Genomic DNA, 23,550 nt, shown 5'->3' with positions numbered 1-23,550 from the left:
ACCCGGCAATCCTGGCTTCCATTGCATGCGCGCAAGTTACATCATTACGGTTTATTTACAGCTTGTCTAAGAGTAATAACTTACCTTTTATTTTATAGCCTGAACCCATTAGAACTCAACCCCATAAACTTATCACATTACTGATGACCAGGAGATAACCATGAAAATTAGGAAGTATTTCTACAAAGTATTTATTCTTATCAATAGTGAAGGTGACAACATTTATTAGGGATGAGTATTGCTACTAATAAACACCACATCAATGTAATGAAAGCATACATTAAAAACCACTAGTTTAATTTTTTTATTATGTTTCCATAAAATACATGTTTTATCTATTTTAAAAGTAAAACTGCAATGCACTTACGTCATATACAATTATATGTTTGGAATGAATTTTATTGTGAGGTTGGGGGGAAAAAAAGTGTCCATTGATAAATGTCAATCAAATTTCTTGGAATATTGATCCATGAAAGACATATAAAGTGAATAAGGTATGAAGCTACAACTGTCATTGGTAACATAACAGTACTACTCTTTAGCCCATTCAAAGAAGTCACACTGTTTATCTCTGCCAAAAGGACAAACATAAAAGTTTTTGCCATTGTTTGGACCAATCTTAAGTACCGTTCTCATTATACAGCGTTTTCCATGATTGCAAAATGGAAAATGAAGGTCCGCCCACTGCAAAAAAAAAAAAAAAAAATTAAACAAGACATGAGGTAAACAATACTTAAGTATAAAACATTTTGGAAAACTTTACATAACTTAGTTACATTACAGATGGACACGGTCACTGTGCTATACACAAAGTTTACTATGGTTCTTGTACCACATTCTTTCTGAGCTCATTACAAGACTGGCAAAACTCACTTAAGCAGGAGTAGGGGGTTACACAGCACAGAATTATGAGAATATGAGAAGTTACAACAACTGTGTGTAAAAAGCGTGCTGAGCACATTGAAAGGATATCTAAACCTAAAAACAATATAAAACTGTTTAGCAGTGGTTAGATGTAGTGCAGTGTTCTCCCCAGCCCCTTTTATCTGGGCGCACCACCCAGCAATTTTCAGTAACCACCTGGCTGTTTTTGGGGGATTACGGAAAAGTTGGGTCACAATACAGGGACCACCACCTGCCTACAGTTTCTTCTCAACCAGCCTAAAAACATTTTTGAAAAGAATACTGTAGTGGCTTCATTACTTTTATTTTCACCTGGTAATGCTACAAATAATACATTACCTGACGCTTATAGGCTTCACTTTCTTCTCTACTTAAGGCAATCATTGTTGTCACAGCGGCACGGTTTTCAAAATGGCTGCCTTTGTTAATCTCCATTACATAGTGTATGGAGGGGCCTAGTAGTCTATACAATAAAGATAAGTTTTTTTGTGTGCTTTCCAGCATACAGATAATGACAAGGAGGCTGCATTTCTGGCAATAATAATAGTTTCTGTTTTTGATGAAAATATCCTTGGGCTAAAAAGTAATGTAGTCACCACATTTAAGGTATATTCCAATTTATAAGTTTGGATACACTTTAATAACATTTAGATAAAAAGTTAAATCCCCTTCTTGACCACTGTAGCAATATTATAATCTCATGTTTCCTTTGTTGAATGCCCAATCTTTTTAAACAGTCAGGATCATTTCAGAAACTCGGATTAACACAGCATTCTGCTGGAGGTCCCAACTTTATCTATTTAAGTCAATGAGAGCGGTTGGAATCTCGTCTCCAGAGCACATCTCCAGAAAGCGTCAAGTTACGAAGAACAGTGTAGGCATTGCAACTGTGTGCAAAGGTATTTACCTGTGCAGTTTGCTACATTTAGGTGCCCCACAGCACACTGTTTTGCACCCAGGAACAACCAACCACACAACAAGTATGAAAAGGACCCTAATCCATCCAAAGATGATTAACTGTTTCTCTAGATTTTTGGCTTGCTTGAAATGTTATTGCCCGACATCCTAGCAGGACACATTAAGAGTGTTCTTCCCAGCCCCTTTTATCTGGGCCCACCACCCAGCACTTTTTAGTAACCACCTTGCTGTTTTTAGGTGGTTACTGAAAAGTTAGGTCACAATACAAGGGCTTCTTCCCATCCAACCTAAAAAATTCAGGGGAGAATAGTGCAATAATATAGGAAATATACATACTTCAAAAAATTCACACCGACTTTCTCTAGGCAGTGAACAACTATAAAACTGTCTTCCTTTATTCTCTCCATCTTTCCTGACAACCTGGAGTACACAGGGTCGTTTGTGCTTACTGCAAAGTGGACTTTTGGCATGTGGAGAAGAGGTTCCTCCGGTCTGATTAACTCGAGGAGAGCTGTAGAAGTTCATGAAACAATTAATGCCTTCTGCTGATATATACAACTGTTAGTATCCATCATGTATAATGTTCACAACTTGATCAAACAATCACCCAAAAGTGGTCTCATACACACTGAAAGAGGGAGAGTTTTTTTTAGGTATTATTCCATTTATTATTAGGGGAAAAAAAGGTTTTTTTTTTTTTTAATTTGCCATAACCTCCCTTCTTTGGAGTCCACTAAGGGACACAGCATTTCATTTTTAGGAAATGTGGGTGTCACATTTAGGACACTTGACACTAGGCACAAAAACAAAAATTTGTCATCAAAAGATGCAGACATATACCTTGTCAAATATGGTAAATTCCGTAAAGTTTTTTTTATTACCATTTATGTACCAAAGAGAAAAGGGCATGACAGAAACAAAAGGAAACAATTACAACATAAACTGGGGATACATAAAGCAAAGCATCGATCATTTTACTAATAGACCATCCAGAGTAGTTTCATTCTAACACATCAAACAGGTCCTAGAGGGTATATTTCCTAGAACTAAATTAATTTTTTAACTTCACTTTATTAGCATCATAAAAGGGTCTGATAAGTCTACAATGCGTTAAAATATTATGCAGCGACAGGTTCTACTTATGGGGTTGTGAGGTGGTGGTTTTAATTAAAATAAAAGAAGAGATTAAGCTTATTTTACATACTCTCATAAGAACACTCATGATGTGTACTTGGTCTGGGTCTGTGACAGAGATAACCAGTCAAACTAGCATTATCAAAACAAGGGGTCAGCAATAGCAGCCCACATATTGTTCTGATGTGCACATGGAGCACACGCTTTATCACTTAATATTGAACAACTGTTCTTTTGTCATCCCTTTCTAAGATTTATTTATTAAAGATACAGATGACAAAATATATTGCTGTAGGAATACAAGAAGGTGCCGATTGTTTGAGCAGTAAAAGAAACCTAAAAGTAAATTTATAATGTTTTCTTATAATGATGCACACAATATTTATAGTCCCAGTTTAGTCAGTGGGGTTAAGAAATAAAACCGAGGATTTAGCATTTTTGACGTTATTAACTTGCACTGAATATCCCGTATGTAAAATTAAATATTATTAGTGTTAAAGGATGGAAATTAACTTTTCACTGTAGTCCGTTTTTATAAATAAAATGCATCTATTTCATTTCATAGATTCTCTCTGGGGAGAAGAACGAGCACTGAAATTGGTATAACTCTTGTCATCAAAATGGCACAAAGATTACCCGGCATTAGTGTGCAAGAATAATGCATTTATTTTTCATTACTGTTGGTCTCTCGCACACATAATAGTTTAAATATGTACTTGAAGCTCATAAAAGCAGCATGAATAAATAAAAGCTCTATAAGGAGTTATTTGCACTGATGGAGTAGTCACTTTTAGTATATTCTGTCACAAGAAAAACAAAGTGACATTTTCATAAGGCAATTATGCAGCCGCATTGTTCTTAGGCCACCGAAGGAGACACGTTAAGAGAAATTGAGTTAACAAGAACTGCAGCAGGTGAACATTGCTACAGCTGTCACTAGTTGATATTTTTTCCTATAAAAGAAAATCATTACTGTACGAAATAAGGATAACCCATCCTATACAGACATTAACTTGTTAGGTGTTTATTCCCCTCAGCCTGTCTGTTATTAGTGACCTGAAGTCTATTGAGTGGAGGAGGCACACAGATACTGTCTCTGCTTTACACCTATATAGTTATATTTAATGGTTACCAAACATTTCAAAATTTACTGTGCACACTGAATACACAAATTAAAAAAAAAAAAAAAAAGTTTCAAACAAGACTGGGCAGTGTAGTTATTTTCTTTCAAAACAATGCATTTCTCACACAATAAACATTTTATTACTAAAACCAAACTGAACAACATTTTCAAATCAATGAAAATTCTGGCTGTTTAATATATATGTTGTAACCAGATGGAAGCAGTGAAAAGGATGCTGCCATTGCCAACTTTCTTATAAAAATGTTTGGCAAATAGGATGACCCCCTGGCTTCAATACCACACTATCTAAAGGGTTTTCTGTATAACCGTTGTAGTATAGTCAACACTATTACTGGAACAGTCAAATGATTAGCCTTAATGTTATTTTTAGGGAAGACTGTAGGTTAGATAGACCTGGTCAATGAAAAAAAGCATGTCTAAAGGGGTATTATGACATATATACAAAGCAGAGGATTTGTATATTAAAAAAAACTGTTTTTACCATATATAAAAGATTATAAAGCCCTTCCTCTATTTTTATTAAAACAGATGGGACACAAGGTCTGCACTACTGTGTTGCACAATGATACTGCAAGTTTGTACAGCGCTGCACAATATGTTGGCGCTATATAAATCCTGTTTATTAATAATATTAATAATAAAAGTTTGTAAATACCTCTATTCTGTAAGAAGGTCCAGATTTAGTGGTCTGTGAGGTCTGAAAGGTTGGCAACCACTGCTGTAAGACATTTGGTAAAAAAACCTCTGACCTACTGTAATGATTCCTTCCTGATGACACATTGCACACATGAATGTGCGTACAACCAGCAAAATACACAGTGGGAAAGGGCATGGCTGGCATTCTTTCCAGGAGCTTAAAAGGTATGAGTTGGTCTGTCCACTACATATGGATGAACCCCTCAGGACAATCTAAAACAGTGTTTCTCAACCAGGGTTCTGTGGAACCCTACAGTTCCTCCAGAGATTGTTAGGGGTTCCTTAAGCAATGAGCAATTTGTGCCTCAGTATAACTAACAGCAATGCTCTGTTTGGCTATCTGTAAGGGTGGCAGCCTTGCCACTGGCCAGCAATGTAAGATGCATTCTTTTTACTGACCATAGCATGAATGCATTTTGAGCTGTGGATTTAGTTATTATATTAGGGCTTCGCTGAATACCTGAAAGTGATTTTAAGGGTTCCCTATGTTAAAAAAGGTTGAGAAACAATGATCTCAAGTCATGGGAAAGACTAAGGAAGACAGGGGACCAGAGTGGCTCAAAGCTGGTATACAATGAAAAGAGATAATACGCCTGGATTTATTTTCTTTCTGGTCCACTAGAAGTTTGAAGAAAGAGGTGGTGCCTAAAATATAACCTTTTCTGCTATCCCTTTCTGAAAGCTCACACAGTGTCAGGTCTGATCTCATTGAGCAAAGGGCTTTTTTTAATGAGTGACATCAATTGCACAACTTCAAACAAAGCAATTTGTTACATGTCTTCTAATATAGGGAAACAACTTGATCTATAGTGATCATATCCATGCATAAATAATGTTGGCAAGATATTTTGCACATAACAGGTTTAACAATAATTAACACTAAGATGTGTTCTTTGAAGTGCACATGTCTAAGATATATAGTAGATGACTGCTGTCAAGCGTTTCATTAAATGCTGCGTAACTATCAAAGAAACCTTTAAATGCTGATGGCCTTGGGTATGCTTATTCTTTGCTGACGTATGCAGATCAAGAAATCTGACTTACTTGTTCTAAAACAATTTTTGTTATAATTAAAGACAAAAGAAGCAAGATAGACAAAAAAGTATTTTAAGAAGAAGTTCAGTATTTGCAACTGGAACAGATTGTTTTTTTTTTTCAAAAAATTTTTTTATCTGACTTGGATTCGTAAAGTTTGCTATCCCCCAGAATATTTTTTTTCTATCTGCTTTGGTACCGATACATTTTAAATATATATCTAAAAAAAAAAAATTACCTGACTGGCGTGTTGATTTCATTTTGAAAATTGAATGTCACATGATCAGTCTTTTGCCTTTTCTGATGCTGGACAAATGAATGTGAAACTCCAGTATCTGGACTGGTATTCTTTGCATTCAAGGTATGTATCTGCTGTTCAGTTTCCATGCTTCTCCTCTTATTTGACGAATTACGTGTATTACAGAAAGTATTACTGACCGACATCCGCTGGTTATCAACATTTGTTTTGGCACTAAAATCTGTTAGTACCAATGTGGTATGACCAAAAGCAGCTTTTCTGTTTATCTTCATTTCAGACAATGGTTTTCCAAAATGATTACATGGATACTTAATCAGATCTGTGTCAGATCCAACATTTTCATTAGATGAAGTTGCTAAAACTTAAACAGAAAAGTGATGTTAGTGGTTTTGTTTGAAGACATTTTAATTGTAGCATATGCACATGCAATATTGTACACAATTATCCTAAATACTATACACAATCCATAAGGTACCATTTGAAAACTAGTTTACAAAATGTTCTGTCCCGATGGAAGTTCACTTATTTTTTTTATACAATTTTGTTAGTAAAGCAACCATCACAGCTTCTTTGTAAACCATAATTCTTCTATCTTGATTTACAGATTATTGCTCTGTAGATACACATTCAGAAATGCTGTGCATCAATCCCACGTGGAGCAATAAGAAACTGGAATGATGGCCATCTGAATGAACAAGCCTAAATCCCTTGGCAGTGCATGCCAGACATCAACTTGCAGCAATAAACCAGCCTGTATGTTTTTAATTAGGAAATATCATAAGAAACCTAATTCTGTTTAATGTCTTCAAGGCTGGCACTAATCTAATGTAATGTTTTCTGTCTATACACAATCTGATTGTGCAGTTGTTACAGAAATTCTTGGATCATATGACCATTGCTTTGTGTATATCATAAAGCCTACATTTACTGGCATTATCTTTAATCCAAACCTAGTTGAGCAAATGCTCCTTTGGCCTAAAAATGGAACTCCAGCTAAACACATAAATATTCATTCCTATAATTGTGAAAGGATTTGAAACTTATTACATCCCAGACTGGCCAAAACACACCTCTTTTTTTTTTAATAATACGACTTTTACTTTCTGCACCTGCTTTACTGCTTCCTAGATTAGCTCCCTGCCCAAGGGTGATGATGATGATTCAATATGCAAACCAAAAGACTGGAGGAAACGATGAGACAGGAACCTGAACTGCTTAACAAGGATAACAAATAGCTAACAAATGTGTATCACCTTCTTGTTTTCACAAAATTACAAACCTTTTAGTTGGTACATCAGTAAATATATACGTTCTCATTCATATATGTAGCTTACATAAAAAAGTCTTTACTAGGCATGGGCAAACTACGGCCCGTTGAGCTTTTTAATCCGACCTGTCAAATTACGGTACCAAACACCACGGACAAAAACCAACAACACTATTCCTATTGAAATTACATGTACGTTTTACTTTTAGGTAATGGCTTTTACACATAATTTATATCAGTTTATTCAAACACTCTCCATCCATCTGATAATTGGCCAGCCTATCAAAATTTGAAAACATATTGTGGCCCCTGGGATAAAAAGTCTGCCCACCCCTGGTCCATAGGAAAGATGGCACAGAAAAACTTTAAAATCAAATCATATTTTTATATCTTTAGTCTACTTGAGCACATAAAACTTTCACCTGGTTATAAGTATATAAAAGTACATCCCAACAAGTAATATTGTTCACTGGATTTTATTGAACATTCAGGGCTAATTTAACCAATGATACAGTGATGGATGAAAACCATATTGTACATACAGCAAGAAAAGCCGTGGCTCCAAGTATCAATACATTTTGTATAAACAAAACACAGAACAGCATATTCTATATTATACAACATTACCTTGTGGTCTAGCAGTCAGGCATGCATCACATTTGTCATCTGAAGGCTTGTTAATGAGTGTGCAAACCTCACATGCCCAATGTTCTTCCTCCCTCCTGGCAGTTTGGTCTTGTGCCTCTTGTCTACAGGCCCATCCAATAAGAGAGTTTCTTTTTGGAAGTTTACTATACAATAAACCACAAATAAAATGTATAGCCTGTGAGTGTTTGACATAAATGCGCAACAACACATTGAGAGGTGAATTCATTAAAGGATCACTGTATCAGTGTCCATTCATTGACATGAATGGTAGCAAGAAGACAAAAAAATGTATAATATATATATATATATATATATATATATATATATATATAAATAATCAGTATTGTTTGGTTAGGGCAGACAGATCTACACCTAGAGCACCTGTGCAGCAAAACAATATTAACATTTAATGCAACTCATTTAAAAGCACATCAATAAGAAAATACTTCTTTTTGCTTTTTGAATAAGCTCGCCAGTTTTGTCCCGGCTGACATTGATTGCTTTTTGCTCAGACATCCCCGATGTCTGATTGCGGCTAGTGTCCAAGATTAAGACAGGACGCAACTTATCTGACAGGCTGAACATTATTTACAGCAATCTACTGATCCCTGCAATCCAATCACCTTTTCCTTCTATACTCTTACAATAATAAGGTGAAAAGTTACAGGGACGGAACGTCTGTAAATAATAGTCTGAATAATAACCCTGACAATCATGATCAGTGAACTAAACAAGGGGAAAATAAAAAAAAAAAAACAGCAAACTACTTCATCTTGTAGTAAAGTCAATGATGAGCTCTGGAAATAAATCCTTCTATTAGCAGAGTTGGATTCCTATAAGGATTGAGCATACGTGACAATTGAGGCTGCACAAACTACCCATTAAGTAAATTCTACAAGAAGCAAGTTGATAGCAGCAAAGAAGAGTTACATAATAATCACATCAGTAGGTTGCTCTCCCCTTCACTGTCCAGTTACAGACTAAGGGCCAAAGATGTATAAGTAGTAGCGAAACTGCAGTAGGAGAAAAAAAAAGTCCCTTGGCCTGTCAGACAGAGCTGTGCTGTGTGACAGAGCTGTGTAAATCTCGCATGGGGAAAAATATGTTATTTGACAGGAAAAGCAGCTACCCTATGGATTCCAAATGTGTGTTTCACTATGTGCCTGCAGTATACCGTGTTACTTTGTTTGTGTGTATGTACACTTCAAGTGTTAGTTTTGCACTTTATGAAAACATTACTTTTTTACAAGATCTGCTGTATACCTCACATCAAGCTGCTGAGGTTTATCCTTTTGGCACCTTGAGCAAAAATAGGTCATTCTGTTGTGCTCTCCCAGACGACACACCGTAATCTTTGTACCACACTGGCCACAGTTGGATCTTTTGTACACTTTGTAATGCTTGTAAAGAGCTGAACCACTCTTTCGACACTGCAAGAACAAAACATTCCTGAGAATTTATTCCAGAATAATTAATGTAAGAATTAAATAACTAATTACCTCATAAAAGAGGAGCGTAAAGTCACGTGTCATCTTCACCAGATGGCTAATTTGTCCATCCGTTAGTAAACCAGCCTGTGATAGAAATTTAGAGGGTGAGAGAAAAAGGAAAATCACAATAAGATTAACCTTTCTATAAACGTAGCGATTTATTCAATTTGCAATAGCAGCAGTTGGAATCAGCACAGTATAAACTATATGAAAGGTTAGTGCGTTGTACCTGTACAGCTGGATGTAGGCCGCTGTCAAACAGGGCTTCTTTTTTTATAATGTTGCCAACTCCAGGGAGCACTGCTTGATCAAGGAGCACGTCACACAGCATCCGACATCCCTGCTTCTTAACCTCGCACTCTGCTCTAGAGAAACTGAACTTAGAGGAGCATACATCCAAATCTTCAAATAACCGCACTTTTTCCTGACACTCTGATGCATTCCTGAGAAGAAAAAGAGGAGAGTTTCAAATACTCTCACAGTGAGGTCAACCTCAAATCCTAAAAGTAACCAGAAATAATGTGGTAAAACCACAGAAAGTAAAAGTTTAGCAGAATCCAAAAAAAACTGTACACCGTATGAAGTGTTGTGTAGCTTTGCAGAAGTATTTTATTAGTAACCTCAGTAAAACTTAAAATAGTCATAATGTTTTCTGTCAATGTGAACAGTTGAGAACAATCACTGTGCAAACTCTATACATAATCAGAGCAAATACCAAACACAAATTATACAAGGTAAAAACAATGTTTTGAATGTGTAACTTATAGTTATTATCATGCCACTGGTCACATTTATATATACATTACAGATACTACAAAAACTTTCTAATTTGGTCACAAGTGCAGGAAGGGCTGCAGTGTTTATGCCAACAGATACTGACTAAGAAAGCAACTTCAGAAGTCTGTGTAAATTCTCTACATCACAATATACCTCAACAATATATATATATATACACACACACACACACACACACACACACACACACACACACACACACAGTACAGTGCCACAGCCTAAGGGGTTGTTGACTGGCCTCCCATAAGATGGCACTTTCATGGTTCTAGGAACAATGCCACTTATAAAGCCAGCAGCGTAAAACTATGGAGCATTTTAGCTGTCTGTAAAGGTGGCATTCTGGCAACCACTGAAAATAGCCTTTTTCCCCATTGATAAATGCTGGAAGAGATTCCCAGACACCTGAAATATACTTTAGGGTTTCGCATGGTAAAAAGGATAGGAAAGTCTGATCTAGGTTAGGATGTCATCAGTTTGCTGCAGACAAGCTGGGCAAACACTTTCTAAGGGCCAGGTCAGATGGCTGATTGATTTGCAGAGGAAATCCTAGCCATTTCTTTGGAACCTCCTACTTTATAATTTCACAGATTTGCAGCTCCGGGATTGAATTTCTAGCATTTATTGTCAAAGACAGCCTCTCCTGCAACATATGCTTGTAGTCACCTCCATGGCTTTGCCACTAATTGCTGACGGAGAACGATTTGTAGCACAGCACAGCATCCTAATGATGTAACACTGGTTTAACCTGTTTCAGCAACAAATTACTTCTTAGCAACAAATTGGCAGAGACTACAGAAAATATGCTGAATGTGTCATTACCTACTTATCACCAGTATTTGTGATTTGTAGCAGGACTGCTACAAAAATGACCCGTCTGACATCAGCCTCATTTCCTCTTCTCTGTGATCAGACTATGTAGTCAGAGGTTCTATTAAATGCTGAACTGTGTCCGACATTTGTGATATGTGTCATCTTGAAGGCAATCCTGCGACTAAGTGCTGTCTTTGAATGATGCATAAATAAATATGGCTCAAATTTACTTTATTTAGATTTTGTCAGGTAACTGGGAGCACTCAACAGGAACCAGGAACTACGCACCCCTTGAATTGGCCATAAAGCAGTAAGAATAAATGTCTAACTACATGGAACTAAACTATTGGGTCTGGTTACCCACTGTACACAAATATTTTGTGGTGTAATGTGGAGTGGCAAAAAAGAAAATTTCCCAATTCAGCTCTCACACTTGTACCAGTTTTTTTCTGCCATTGGGCAATACCTTTAGGATCACTTATAATGGAAAATACATATTGTTTATTTAGACCAAACAAGGCTTTCTTTTGGTGATATTGTCTTCCAAAATTTATTTAGTTATGCAATCCACAGAAAAAAAGGCTTATATAAGTAACATAAATCTTGCACTTTTACAGCAGCTGTATTTATGCAACAACCACCAGCTATCATTTGACAACCAGAAACTCTGTATGAATATGAATTGAAAGTAACCAGATTAAGACAGGAAAATAGGGCTTTCTACACGTTCAATGTACTCTGAATGAGTTTTTGCATGATATTCACTTTGAGATTATTACAAGGAACAAGAGGGCACTCTTTGTGTCTGGAGGAAAAAAAGTTTCATCTCTGGATAGGTAAGGGATTCTTCGCAGTAAGGTCTGTTAAAATGTGGAATCTGCTCCCTCAGGAAGTAGTATCAGCAACTACTATAGATTGCTTTAGGGAAAAGCTGGATGCTTTTCTAGAAGCACAGAATATAAATGGGTATTAAAGGATTTAAAGTAAAGATAACAGACGGCTGATCCAGGGAACATCCAATTGCCTCATGAAATCGGGAAGGATTTTTTTCCCCTATGTTGGAGCAAATTGTACCAGGGTTTTTATTTGCCTTTCACTGGATCAGCTATGTCCATAAGGGTTTTATATCTGGGATATGTTTAATTCTCTAGTGGTTGAACTTGATGGGTATTTTTTCAACCTGTCTTACTTTGTAACTATGATATTTGTAGCAGGTCCATTGTCCAATGTTGTGCAGAGCAAAAAATAAATACAATCACATATTCTCAGAGATGGCTTTCTGGGTTTTAATAATTCATAAAAAGGACCTTTGGAACACTTTTTATTTGGCCTTATTATGAAATATTGCAGAAAGGTTCAGATGTGTAGCTCCCCTGGGGTAAGCCAATGCTGTGCACAAACATATGTGAAGAGTGTCAAAGGACATGATTTTTTTGTTGTTTTATCATCAGGAGTCTTTGTAGTACAAGTCTAAACTATGACAAACTAAAACTTACACCAAAGCTTTAGGAATCAGAGAAAAATCAGATGGACAGGTAGAACTAGAGCCAAGTGAATACAAAATATTACTGACTTCATTTATGTTTATATCACCGTGATCTATGTGAAAAGAGATTATTATTATAGAAAAAGAGTTAAAGAAAATGGCTATAAAAACTAGCAGAACCATTGGTCAACTCTTTTTACCCACAGGACAGCTGTGGGGCTATTAAGCACAATGAAGGGAGGTCTAAACATTACCTGACATCTATTGTGGAATCATAAAAGCAGATCAAATCCTTGGTGAGCTGCACTTCTAGAACTGCTGGAGCTCCGTTTCTATCCTTCCTCTCTGCTGGATTAATGCGCATTGATCCATTCATTCCAAAATGAACTCTAGGATGGAACAATAGGACATGGTTTAAGTGTGATTACACTACATGTGAGCAAAAAAAAAAAAAAAAATGACTGGTAGGTTATAAAATAGGTCTAAAATGGGAGCATGACTTTTTCATTTATTACCTTTTCTGTTTAGGTTGAGAAGTTGATAAATGCAAATACCAGGCATTTTTACATCCTAATGATACTTTATATGTATTTAAATTCCACCATTTCCTATTTTAACGTTGAAATATTTCATTTTCCCACCCAAACACTAGGCTGGAAAGCGATCACATGGAGGCAGGATATTAAACCTGTGTAGATATTTATTAAAAGCATATCTATACAAAATAAAGTTATCATTTTATACTAAACCAAAGGATGGTTGCGTTAAGTGTAAAATAATAATAACAATTGCAGAGATGCATTTATTGGTGCCTTTTATTTCTGCCTCATGTTAAAATTTACAGTTTTATTGGAGTTCCACTTGGGAGTTCCAATGGGCCTGATATATTAAAGCTCTCCAAGACTGTGGAAGATAAGATGGTCATGGGTGAACCTTGATGGTCTACCAAATGTGGAATCTTCTTTGATCTTGGACAGCTTTATTAATTCAGGCCCCATGGCATTGGTCTGTTTTGTTATTATTATTAATATTAATAATAAACAGTATTTTTGTTGTTTTACAGCAATGATCAAGTGAGATTAAGTTACAAGGGGAATAAAGTGATGGAACTAAGGTTCAGCCCATGAGGAAAATAGAGTCAACATCATCCAATTGTTGAATTTTGGAGATTAGAATATGTCCAGGAAATATTAGAGCTTCAGGTTTTATAGCCATCTGCATTACTAATGGGGAGATTTTAACAAGCAGGAAACAATGGTAAATATCTCCACTAGGGCAACAAAACTATACAACATATTAAAAAGTAAGAAAATATATCATTTTTTTAAATTGATGTGATGAATTTGTGTTTCAATGACTTGAGGCATGCAGATGCTTGGTTATAAACTATATTCAAAAAAATAAAGCACAAATGTACTATGCCTTTTTGTGTGTTTAGAAGACATTTCATTTGATTTATCAAAGAAACTACTAAAAGAGACTGTTCACTTAGCTTAGTTAATAAGTGATGCGTTTACTTTACGTCACGCATCCCAGGAGGCTCTTGGCTGCAGAAGGCATTTTCCTTCACTAAGGGGAAAGCGATGGCGATCTCACGCATGTGCAGCGAGATCGGCTCCCTTTACACCAGGTTATGTCACCCGATCTTTCACCTGCGCAGTGCCAGATCAGGTGATATAGCAAGAACAAACAAGATGGCGGCGCCTGGCGCCTCCTCTGCCGGGACAAAGAAGAATTCCAGGATGGGGCAGGACCAGATCGAAGAAAAGGTCCATTGTGATTGAGGATCTGAAGAATTAAAGGTAAGTGTGATTTGGTGCACTAGGTATCCCAATGTGGTGCAGACATCTGTGCCAATGTTTTATATTTCTACCATTTCACTTTACTGAAATTGAGTGAAATAAAAATGCTGAGTTTAGACGGCTATACAGCCATGTTAAATGTACAAAACTAGATCACAAATTAAGTGCGTGGAGATTGGATTGTAGGATTGGAAAAGTTTTTGCAGCAGCTTTTATTTGGTACATTACAAGTGATATCAGTAAAGGAACACAATTCAAAGGGCACATTTAAAGTCCATTAATCTTGCAATGCCTATTCTAAAAACTTGTACCAAAAAACAAGAGACTATTTATGTTTGTGTTTGCTCAAAGCACTGAATTATTTAATACAAAATTATCTTGTAGGTTGATCTTTAAATATTTATCCAAGGTCATTTCAATGACATTTCTTCTATGTATCTTTCTCTTCCCTCAGATGTTTTGTTTATTTTACAAAATTAAGATCGAACTGAAGTCTGTTTTTCTGCAGAGTATTATATGAAATGCTCAAAGAGTTTTATGACTTACACACTAGTAGCAACTTAAGAAAAAAAAAACTACACGTTATCATTCAAAGGCAATGAAATGATCACTTTTTATACTGTTTAAGTGTTGTGAAAGATTTCAGGAACACAAACACTATCCATTGCTATTCATGCCAAAAGAAAAAAATATCTTAAAACTAAATCTTTTCTACGTAGTAAAGAAATATGTCATCAAGTAATACATCTACAAATGACAACATTGTAATATTGGAAAAACTACAAAGTGTTGTTTATGAAGAAATCTGCCATTCATGTGAATTAATTGGAAACTAAATACAATGTTACCTGTTGGTTTACAAGTGTTAGATTTCATACTAAAGTGGATATAACGAAGGTCATTAGTTTATATTACTTGATTTTCAACCACGAATTCGGTGGTTGTAGCATTTCAGATTTGGAGATATATTCAAGATTGATCTGATGTGAACACACTGACTATGTTTAAATACCATGAAAACAAATCTTAATATTTTTGTTTTTTATTTTAAGAAGGGACTTCCTTTGATATAAATTCTTTTATGCATACCTATTTATTCTGTTTTCATTATAGTTTCATAGGATACTTACTGTACTGTTGAACATATACAGAATATAGTTTTTAGTCAAAATAGAGCATGTTAGGTACACTTTAGTCTCAAGAAGAGCTTTAAAAGTTATTTATATATTTTTATAGCTTTGAGTTTATTTAAGAACGAACTGCTGGGCAAGGACTGGCAGAAAGGGCACCAGCCAGGTTAGATAATTATATTTTAAACTTTTAACTTTAAAATTGGAACAAACCTTTTATCCATGCTGACCTAAGGCCCTAGCATTTTTACCTGTGTACCTCATATGTACCAGAAGCATGATGACAAAGTTTTTACACCTGATGCTATAAAATTGTTTCTCACCAAGGCAGTCATGTCAATTTTTTTTTTTTCAATAGACAGTGGAAAGAACAGCTGGAAGGTTGGAATATTGTAAGAAGCAAGGACAGAGCTAGCCTTGCGTGCCCTGGAGTCATCCGTATGACATTTTTGCTACTTTCCCATAAAGGGATGAAGACCAGCTAATAGCACTTTTTTTTAAATAAATGTCTTTCTTCTTCTTTCTCAGCAATCAGCTAATCCTCCACTGCTGGAAACCTTAATACAACACAACCATCACAGTTCACATCTGACTCTTCCTGGAGGTCATCTTGACAAAACAGTACATCTGACATTTTCAATTGAACAAGAATACAAAGAAACATGACTTTTCTTTCTTTTGACATGGCTCTTTTCTTTATTGTGACATAGCCCACACTTATATTTTTGTTGTCTTAGAATCATGTCTTTTTTTATTGGTTTATCAATATAGGACAATCATTCTTCACCAATGACCATTAGTCTATTTTAGTTATCAATAGTTAGAATTGACCCTAAACAGAACGTTTGCAGGGAAATGTAGAGCAAAAATTGGGACATGAATAAGATTTACAAATTGAGGGTTACTTTAGAAAAAGGCCATCAAATTGTATGATGTTAACATTTAAAGTGCTTTTCCTTGTGATAAAGTTCAGATTGGGTCAAATTTGCCCTGAAGAGTATTCAAGGGTAAAGCAAATGTATCCTATTTGACCAACAAAAATGCTCTTCCATTCATAGTGCTACAATTGCCACAGCTACCAATTTATATAATATTAGGTATAGTGTGCCTGATTTATTAAAGCTCTGGCTGGGCTGGGCTGGGCGATCCAGCAATCCTGGAATGCATAACTTGTCATTTGATATTTGTTAGCAAATGTTTTCAATCCTGGACCAGATCCATTCCAGGTTTGCTGGATCAGCCAGCTCCACTGATGAAAGTTAATCCTTTACAGTCTTGGAGAGCTTTAATAAACTTAATGATGTGAAGTGTGGTACTGTGATGTAAAAGGGAATTCTGATGTAAACTGGGGAGTCTGATGTCTGATCCTTATGTGAAAGAGTGTGCCCTATATTCATTACAAAGGACAAGGCACTCTTTGCGTCTGTAAAAAAAAAAAAAAATGTCCAGGTAAGGAAAGTATTATTCACAGTTAGGTCTGTAAAAATGTGAAAAAGGCTCGCTCAGGAAATAGTTTCAGGACATTCCATTCCAAGTAATTAGCTATTTGTTAGCAATCCTGGACCAGATCCATTCCAGGTTTGCTGGGTCACCCAGGTTGAGTGATAAAAGTGTATCTTCTCCAGCCTTGGAGAGCTTTAATAAATCAGGCACAGTGTATTGTAATAATGAGTGTAAATAGAACCTAAATCCAGACATTTTCCTAGCTAGTCACATGAGGTCACATCCTTCCTCTTGTTCTCTGATGTCAGTGGTCCTGAATAGTGAACTGTACCAGCACATGCTCGAATACCAAAACACCCAAAAGGGTGTATATCCATGATGGCCTAGGACAACAGATTAGGTTTAAAAACTGATCTGGAACAGGAGCATTGTCTATTAGAAAAGCAAAATATCCATAAAGCCAAAGAGGTGAGTATTGTTGCAAAATCTGCACTTTTTACATTAAGACCTCATAAAGGTATACCTTTTATCATTTATACCAAGTGGGACTGCATCCTAAAACAATATCCTGCCAGACCATGCATGAAAAAATACCATACCTGAAACTAACCTTCACTGCCTCACTACCCAAAGCTGCTGTTCTGAGTGAGGGAAGAAGAGTTAGCAGAAGAAAAAACACTGAAAACCCTAAGTACTCGGAACACTTCAAAATATAAAGTATAAAATATAAGTTTATATATGTTTATATAAAATCACATAAATTGTAGGAACATTGGTTTAAAACAATTCATACCGTAATGCTTTTGCCTCAAAATACATGAAGAGTTCTTTTCCCAAGGTCTGCACTCCAGTATATGTGCAGGAAATCAAAGACATTATAATGCAGGTGCTGTGAATAGACGATCCATTGCTTTGTGACTTCTTTGTCTGAAAATAAAAATGGTAATATATTAAAATGTCAACTTTCATACATGACAGAAAACATAGTGTCAGAAAACACAGAGTGGAAATAAATATTTCTGGTAAAAAGAAACCTATTCAATTCTACGTTCTGACCTAAAGTTTCATAGATATTTTGTATTGTATTGTGAAGCTCTGCTGGTTAAGAAATCTGCAGCTCTTCAGAAAGCTTGGAATTCTTGGAGCGATTAATGTCACTTTATACAAAAATTAGCAAAATCAGTCTGTAATATAAAATAAAGACAAAAAACTTTTTTTTTTTTTTTTTTTTAAAGAGATCTGTGTCAAGTTCAGCTTAACTAGTTAAACCATAATGGTCAGAGGCCAGTGCCCTTTTAATTTTTGGGGTTAGGAGTTTTGCAGTTGGGCACCAGAACATTCCTATATAAAATTAGGAGTCCAATACCTTGCAAATTAAATTAAAGCAAGCTAATTGACAATAGGACTTTGTAGTTTTCAGATTATTGTAGCTAAACATCCAAACTGCAGCGAGCTGCAAAGAAAAGAATAAACTAGCACAAAGTAGAAAACCCTCATACTTTATCTGCCCAAATAGGTCACCTTGTTAACATTCCAAAGAAGAGTAACATATTGGCTAAGCAGAGTGCAGGAAATAAGCATATATTCTGCATAGGATAACAAGGTCTCTAAGCTCTCCCCATGGCCCCGACATTGGTATATTAAAGAAACCCTAACAAGCATTACAGGAAAGATGAATTGCAAACTCTAGCCTTCTTTCAGTTATCATACCTTCCAGTTGATCCTATCCATTTATCAAACACATCAGTTACTCAGCTTTATTGATAAGCCCTCCGCCATCTCTTCTGAGAGCCATCTCGCAGGGAAATTACCCTTTTCAGCTTTTGCCATTATAACCAAGACAGCGCCGCTGGAATATTTATTTTAATAATTTAAAGTGCTGAAATCCCTCACAAATCACCTCTTGTCGCCATAACTGTATAAAATGTTCCCTAAATGTCCAGAAGGGATACAACAGCATTGATATACAGCTCAAGCAACTCCACGGCCTTTGAGGCTGCACACAGTGGAAGTGTGCCTAAATAGCAGACAGAGGCATAGCAGATGGTGAAAAGCCCCAAACCTCAGATAAGAAAAGGATTCTACGTGAAAGAAAGCTTCAGGTCTTACTAATGGACTATAGCACTCATCTGCCGTCTTTTATTTCTAGCAAGGTAATTACAAAAATACTATTGGCATATGCTCGGGTCTGCAGCATGGTCAATTACTTCGCCTCTGCACTGAGAACAAACTAGTAATTAAAGTTGAAGTCGACATCACTTTAAATACTGCTTAGAAATAAAATGACTGCAGGGCAGTGAAGCAATAGACAGTAGCTTTGAAAAAAAAATCTAAAAAACGAGAATCTCTAAACCGTTTAGGTGTAATACAACATGGACTTGTCTTTAAATTGTAAGTAGCGTGGAACTCCAGCAAAGCTTTTTTTCCCCCTAGAATGGGAAAGGGAAAGATCCTGGAAAAAAGGTAAGAATGCTGTCCCACAGGGTTGATATGTCCTGCCACAGAAATGCCACCTATGACAGTTACCACCAGCACACGGGTGCCCTCGCTGGCAGATTGCTGCACTGCACCTGCTCAGTTGACACCACAGGTGTGAAATGGCCCCTAATGTTTGGGCCAGTTAGTGGCTCTTTAAAATATGTTTTTTTCAGAGAAGAAAGCTGTTCCAGTAAAGAATAGACAGGTATATGATATGATATATATATGTCTGTTTAAAATGTAACAATAGCAGTTTCATTATTTGCCTGAATGCCATGGGCTGAGCTAGGTGGGAAATATGTAGTAACTTAAAGTGGAATTAAACTTTTGTTGCTGTCTGTACACATTCACACCGGATACTTGCTCATTATAGCACACATTTACCTTTTACTAAGAACCTGCAGTGACAACAGGTCCAGCAACCAGTCACTGCTGCATCCCCCAAAGCCACCATTCTCACCGCCAAATTTTCCGAGTCAACCATGAGTTGTGGGAGTTCTCATTTCCCCAGCATCTAAATCATTCCTTTTGATCATTTCATTTTACCATGGGGGAACCCTTAAAAAAACTTTTGATCTTCAGGGAACCGCTGCTATAATTATTATATCCACAGCTCACATTATATTTACCTGTGGTCAGTAGGAAGAATGTCTCTTACATTGCCGGTCTTTGGGAAGAATGCCAACCTTACAGATAGCCAAATAGATCATTATTGCGAGGCACAAACTGCTCATTACTCAAGGAAGCCCGGCAACATCTGGAGGAACCCTGGCAGAGAAACACTGATCTAGATGGTGCAAATCATTTTTTTTTTTAGAAGAGCTTTCCTCGTCCTTGTAAAAATCGCAGTGCTCAGTATTGTAGGTTTAGGCTTTGTATTCAGGTTACCAAGGTCAGAAAAGGGACTGTGTATTTTGGTTTTGTAAACACAAGGTGCTCAAGCTCCTAACAAGTTGCTGAAAACTTTCAATAGTGAATTCATTTAATGTCAGCCAATGAAAATTGTCTGAATCCGCAAATGATCCCCTCACAGTGTTCCATCATTTCCACTACCTCTCCTCTCCTTGGCCACAGTATACAAGGTGCTCTGTGATTGGTCAAAGAGAAAAAAGGGGCATGAATGAAGGAGATCTGCAGCTGTGCAAAGGGGTTTTCCTCCAATGAAAAAAAAAAGGTGCAGATCCTATGCATGTGCAGTGAGAGCAGCACTCTTTTTTCCCACACCTGATCTCACTACTGCGCAGTGCAATTGCAGGTGATGTTAGAAGAAGAACCTGGAAGAAGATGGCAGCACGCAGTGACCAGTCTGCGTTGAACATGAAAGGCGTAACGGCGCAGGACCAACTGGATTAGCATCATGGAGAAATCATCGGCTTTCCATCTGTAAAGTTGTTATTAATATTTTTTGTAATACTTCTGCTTTAAAGTGGAAGTAAACCTAAAACAAACCTAAACCTAAAAAAAAATCACACTTACCTTTAATCCTGCAGATCAGTCTGTCCGTCGGGAGGTTTCTTCCATCTGGTCCTGCGTTGACCCCGTATTCATTTTCGGACTAGCACAGAGGGAGCTATGGGTGCCGACATCTTCTTCCGCGTTCTTCTTCCTACAGCACCCGATCTCTCACTGCGCAGGCGTGAGATCAGGTGACATAGATTGGGGAAAAAAATTGCCGATCTCACTGCGCATGCACCCAAGATCCTCCAGGGAAGCGTGACGTAGGTATCCCAGGAGCCTAGGCAATCGAGAATTAAGGGGGCAGTGCTGCACCCTTTTTTTGTTCCACCTAAAAACAGTAACATACAACATTTTTACTCTAAATAATAGAATTCTCTACCCTTCTATGTAAAGTAGAAATTCTGAGTTTAGTTCCTCTGTAAGTGACAGCTGGGGTTGCAGACTTTACAGCCACCATGGTAGAAAGCAGCGGGGATCTCTCGGCTATTATAGCCAGTCACACAGCTCCACCTAGTGGCTGATTTGTAAATCACAATATTATATAACACGCACATAAAGGTAGTGTATTATAAAAGAAGGTGAACGTCATTACTAAACAATATTATTAATTATTATTATCATTATTACCAAACATTTCCTAAAAGTACAATATATTTCTTAAGGGCACGATAATGAATACATATCAAGCCATCCTCAGGCACACATCCATACCGCATGGGTCACAGCATTCCCCTGAAGCTCTCTGACACTCTGACCCTTGGTAACCCGAGCTCGGATCTTCTCCCCGTTCAGGGTACAGCCGGGTCCCTCCACCATGGTGTCACTTTCTATGTGCAACACCCGAACGGATGATTCAAATGATTCATGTGGCGGCAAAAGAATACTAAACAACCAATAGTGAGCTTTCATTGGCTGACAACCAGGAGATACAGAAACTTTCTAGGTTTCTCATTGGTGCGCTTACAGCAGCTTGTATGTGATTGGTGGAGAATATGGTATAATATCGAAAGTGACCTGTGCGCATGCGCTTTCTTGCTGTCTCAAGCTCAGGGCACAGTTACTATCTGGTCAGCAGTGCAGATTGCACGAACGCTTTATAGAACCTTCTATACTCACAGCTGTGTCCTAGAGGGGCCAGACCAATATTTAGAGTAATGTAGGCACTATTACAATGGTGTGACAACAGTCATGTGTAGTTTACAATGCTAGCTATTACACTCTGACACGTGACCTTTATTGGAAGGGAAACAACTTCTGTACTAAATCCTTTTATCCCAAATGTACCCTAATAAGTTCCTATTTTACCTGTGTTGTAAATATCCCTATCACTTAACCTAAATATAAAATGCAAGTAAATATTAGCTTATCCTGTTATTTTTTCATTCAAGTTGATTCCATTGATGTATTACCATCTGCTGCCACTGGATGACGCTAAAACCACATAAAGCAGGGTGTGCCAAATCTGGCCCGCAACTTCCTTTTTTTGCCCCCAAAGGAATGCTAAATATGAATTGCATCTGGCCCACCACACCATTGAAATAGCACCGTTGCTACAATTCCCGGCATCATTTGCGTCTATAGACCAGCAACCTCTCTGACTTATGCGTGGCCCCGCATTGGATTGGTAGCCGCAGGGAATTGTAGTAGTGGCATCACTGGCGTCTATTGACTAGTGGCCTCTCTGCCTATGCGTGGCCCCGCATCGGACTGTTTTACAGACGCAAGTAATGCCGGGAATAGTAGTAGTGGCATCATTCGTGCCGATAGACTAGCAGCCCCTCTGCCTATGCGTGGCCCCGCATTGGACTGTATTATAGACGCAGGGAATTTTAGTAGCGGTGCTAATTCAGTGAAGAGGGAGTTCCAGCAACTCATAACATTTAGCCCTGCTTTGGACTGTTTTCTTGACTCAGGGAGTTGTAGTAGCCCTGCTATTTCAGTTTTAAGTTTGCCCCGCGACTTTAAGTTTTTAATTTTGGCCCACTGTGTATTTGCGTTTGACACCCCTGACATAGAGTATATTTGTAGGTAATTGTAGTTCCCTGGATGGTCTCTGTATTTCACCCTAATAATGACAAGAGTACAATGATCCCCAACACAAGGTATTTGGAGATGTTCTGCTCCTGATTTCAAGAGTAGCACAAAAAACATAACACATTTTTTTTCATTATTTAAAAGAACAAACAAAACATAGTTTATAACATTTTTATAAGCAAGGTTTCCTTATATGTGGGTCAGAAAGCATAAAGTAGTCGCGGGGTAAATTGCTGCAAATTAAAAAAAGTAATATGATTCATGAGTTTTTTACAGGGTGAAATGTGTCACTAGTTGGAAGTTGCAGCAATTCACATCCCACACATCCCAATTCCTAACCCTTTCCAACCAACATACAAAGAAAAATTTTAACTATGTTTTTTTTTTTTTTAAATAGTTACTGTTTGCTCTGCCCACTGGACTATGTCCATTATTTTCTGTGGCGCACAAAGAGCACCACTGCTTCTGACTTTGTTCCTTTTTGCCAATTTCAAACGTTGGACGTATGGTCCTTTCCTAGGGTGACAACACTCCCTCTGCAGTTCCCTATGGAGCTACAGGAACTATGTTGTCACTAGTAGCATGTGCCTCTCTTATAACTTTCTCCCAAAATATCAATA

At 37.1% G+C, this 23,550-nt stretch overlaps 1 protein-coding gene across 4 annotated transcripts; it reads right to left on the bottom strand.

The window, feature by feature from the left end:
- Positions 1–291: 291 nt before the first annotated feature.
- Positions 292–21,800, bottom strand: NEIL3 (nei like DNA glycosylase 3). Of its 4 annotated transcripts, none has more exons than XM_072406083.1 (10): positions 21,608–21,800; positions 17,754–17,887; positions 12,840–12,974; positions 9,724–9,937; positions 9,504–9,578; positions 9,268–9,434; positions 7,984–8,147; positions 6,069–6,450; positions 2,158–2,332; positions 292–684 (listed from the first exon to the last, which is right to left on the bottom strand). In XM_072406083.1, exons 1-10 carry the CDS (start codon positions 21,710–21,712, stop codon positions 532–534), a joined length of 1,704 nt encoding a protein of 567 aa, XP_072262184.1. In that variant the 5' UTR covers positions 21,713–21,800; the 3' UTR covers positions 292–531. The 4 variants fall into 4 exon arrangements, with proteins under 4 accessions (XP_072262184.1, XP_072262185.1, XP_072262186.1 ...); XM_072406084.1 differs by having other exon boundaries at positions 6,069–6,444; XM_072406085.1 differs by lacking the exon at positions 21,608–21,800 and adding an exon at positions 20,068–20,610.
- Positions 21,801–23,550: the final 1,750 nt, after the last annotated feature.

The sequence above is a fragment of the Pyxicephalus adspersus genome, chromosome 3, assembly GCF_032062135.1.
Source record: "Pyxicephalus adspersus chromosome 3, UCB_Pads_2.0, whole genome shotgun sequence".
In the NCBI taxonomy this organism is placed as follows: Eukaryota; Metazoa; Chordata; class Amphibia; order Anura; family Pyxicephalidae; genus Pyxicephalus; species Pyxicephalus adspersus.
Note: the sequence above shows the minus strand (reverse complement) of the source record. Positions and strands in the feature narration are given on the sequence as shown.

Coding starts and splice junctions, on each gene's coding strand:
- NEIL3 (XM_072406083.1), bottom strand. CDS start 21,712: ATGGTGGAGGGACCCGGCTGTACCCTGAACGGGGAGAAGATCCGAGCT. Junction 9,435..9,503: donor TTACGCTCCTCTTTTATGAG/GTAATTAGTTAT, acceptor TTGTTCTTGCAG/TGTCGAAAGAGTGGTTCAGC. Junction 6,451..7,983: donor CCTGACTGCTAGACCACAAG/GTAATGTTGTAT, acceptor TTTCTGTTTAAG/TTTTAGCAACTTCATCTAAT.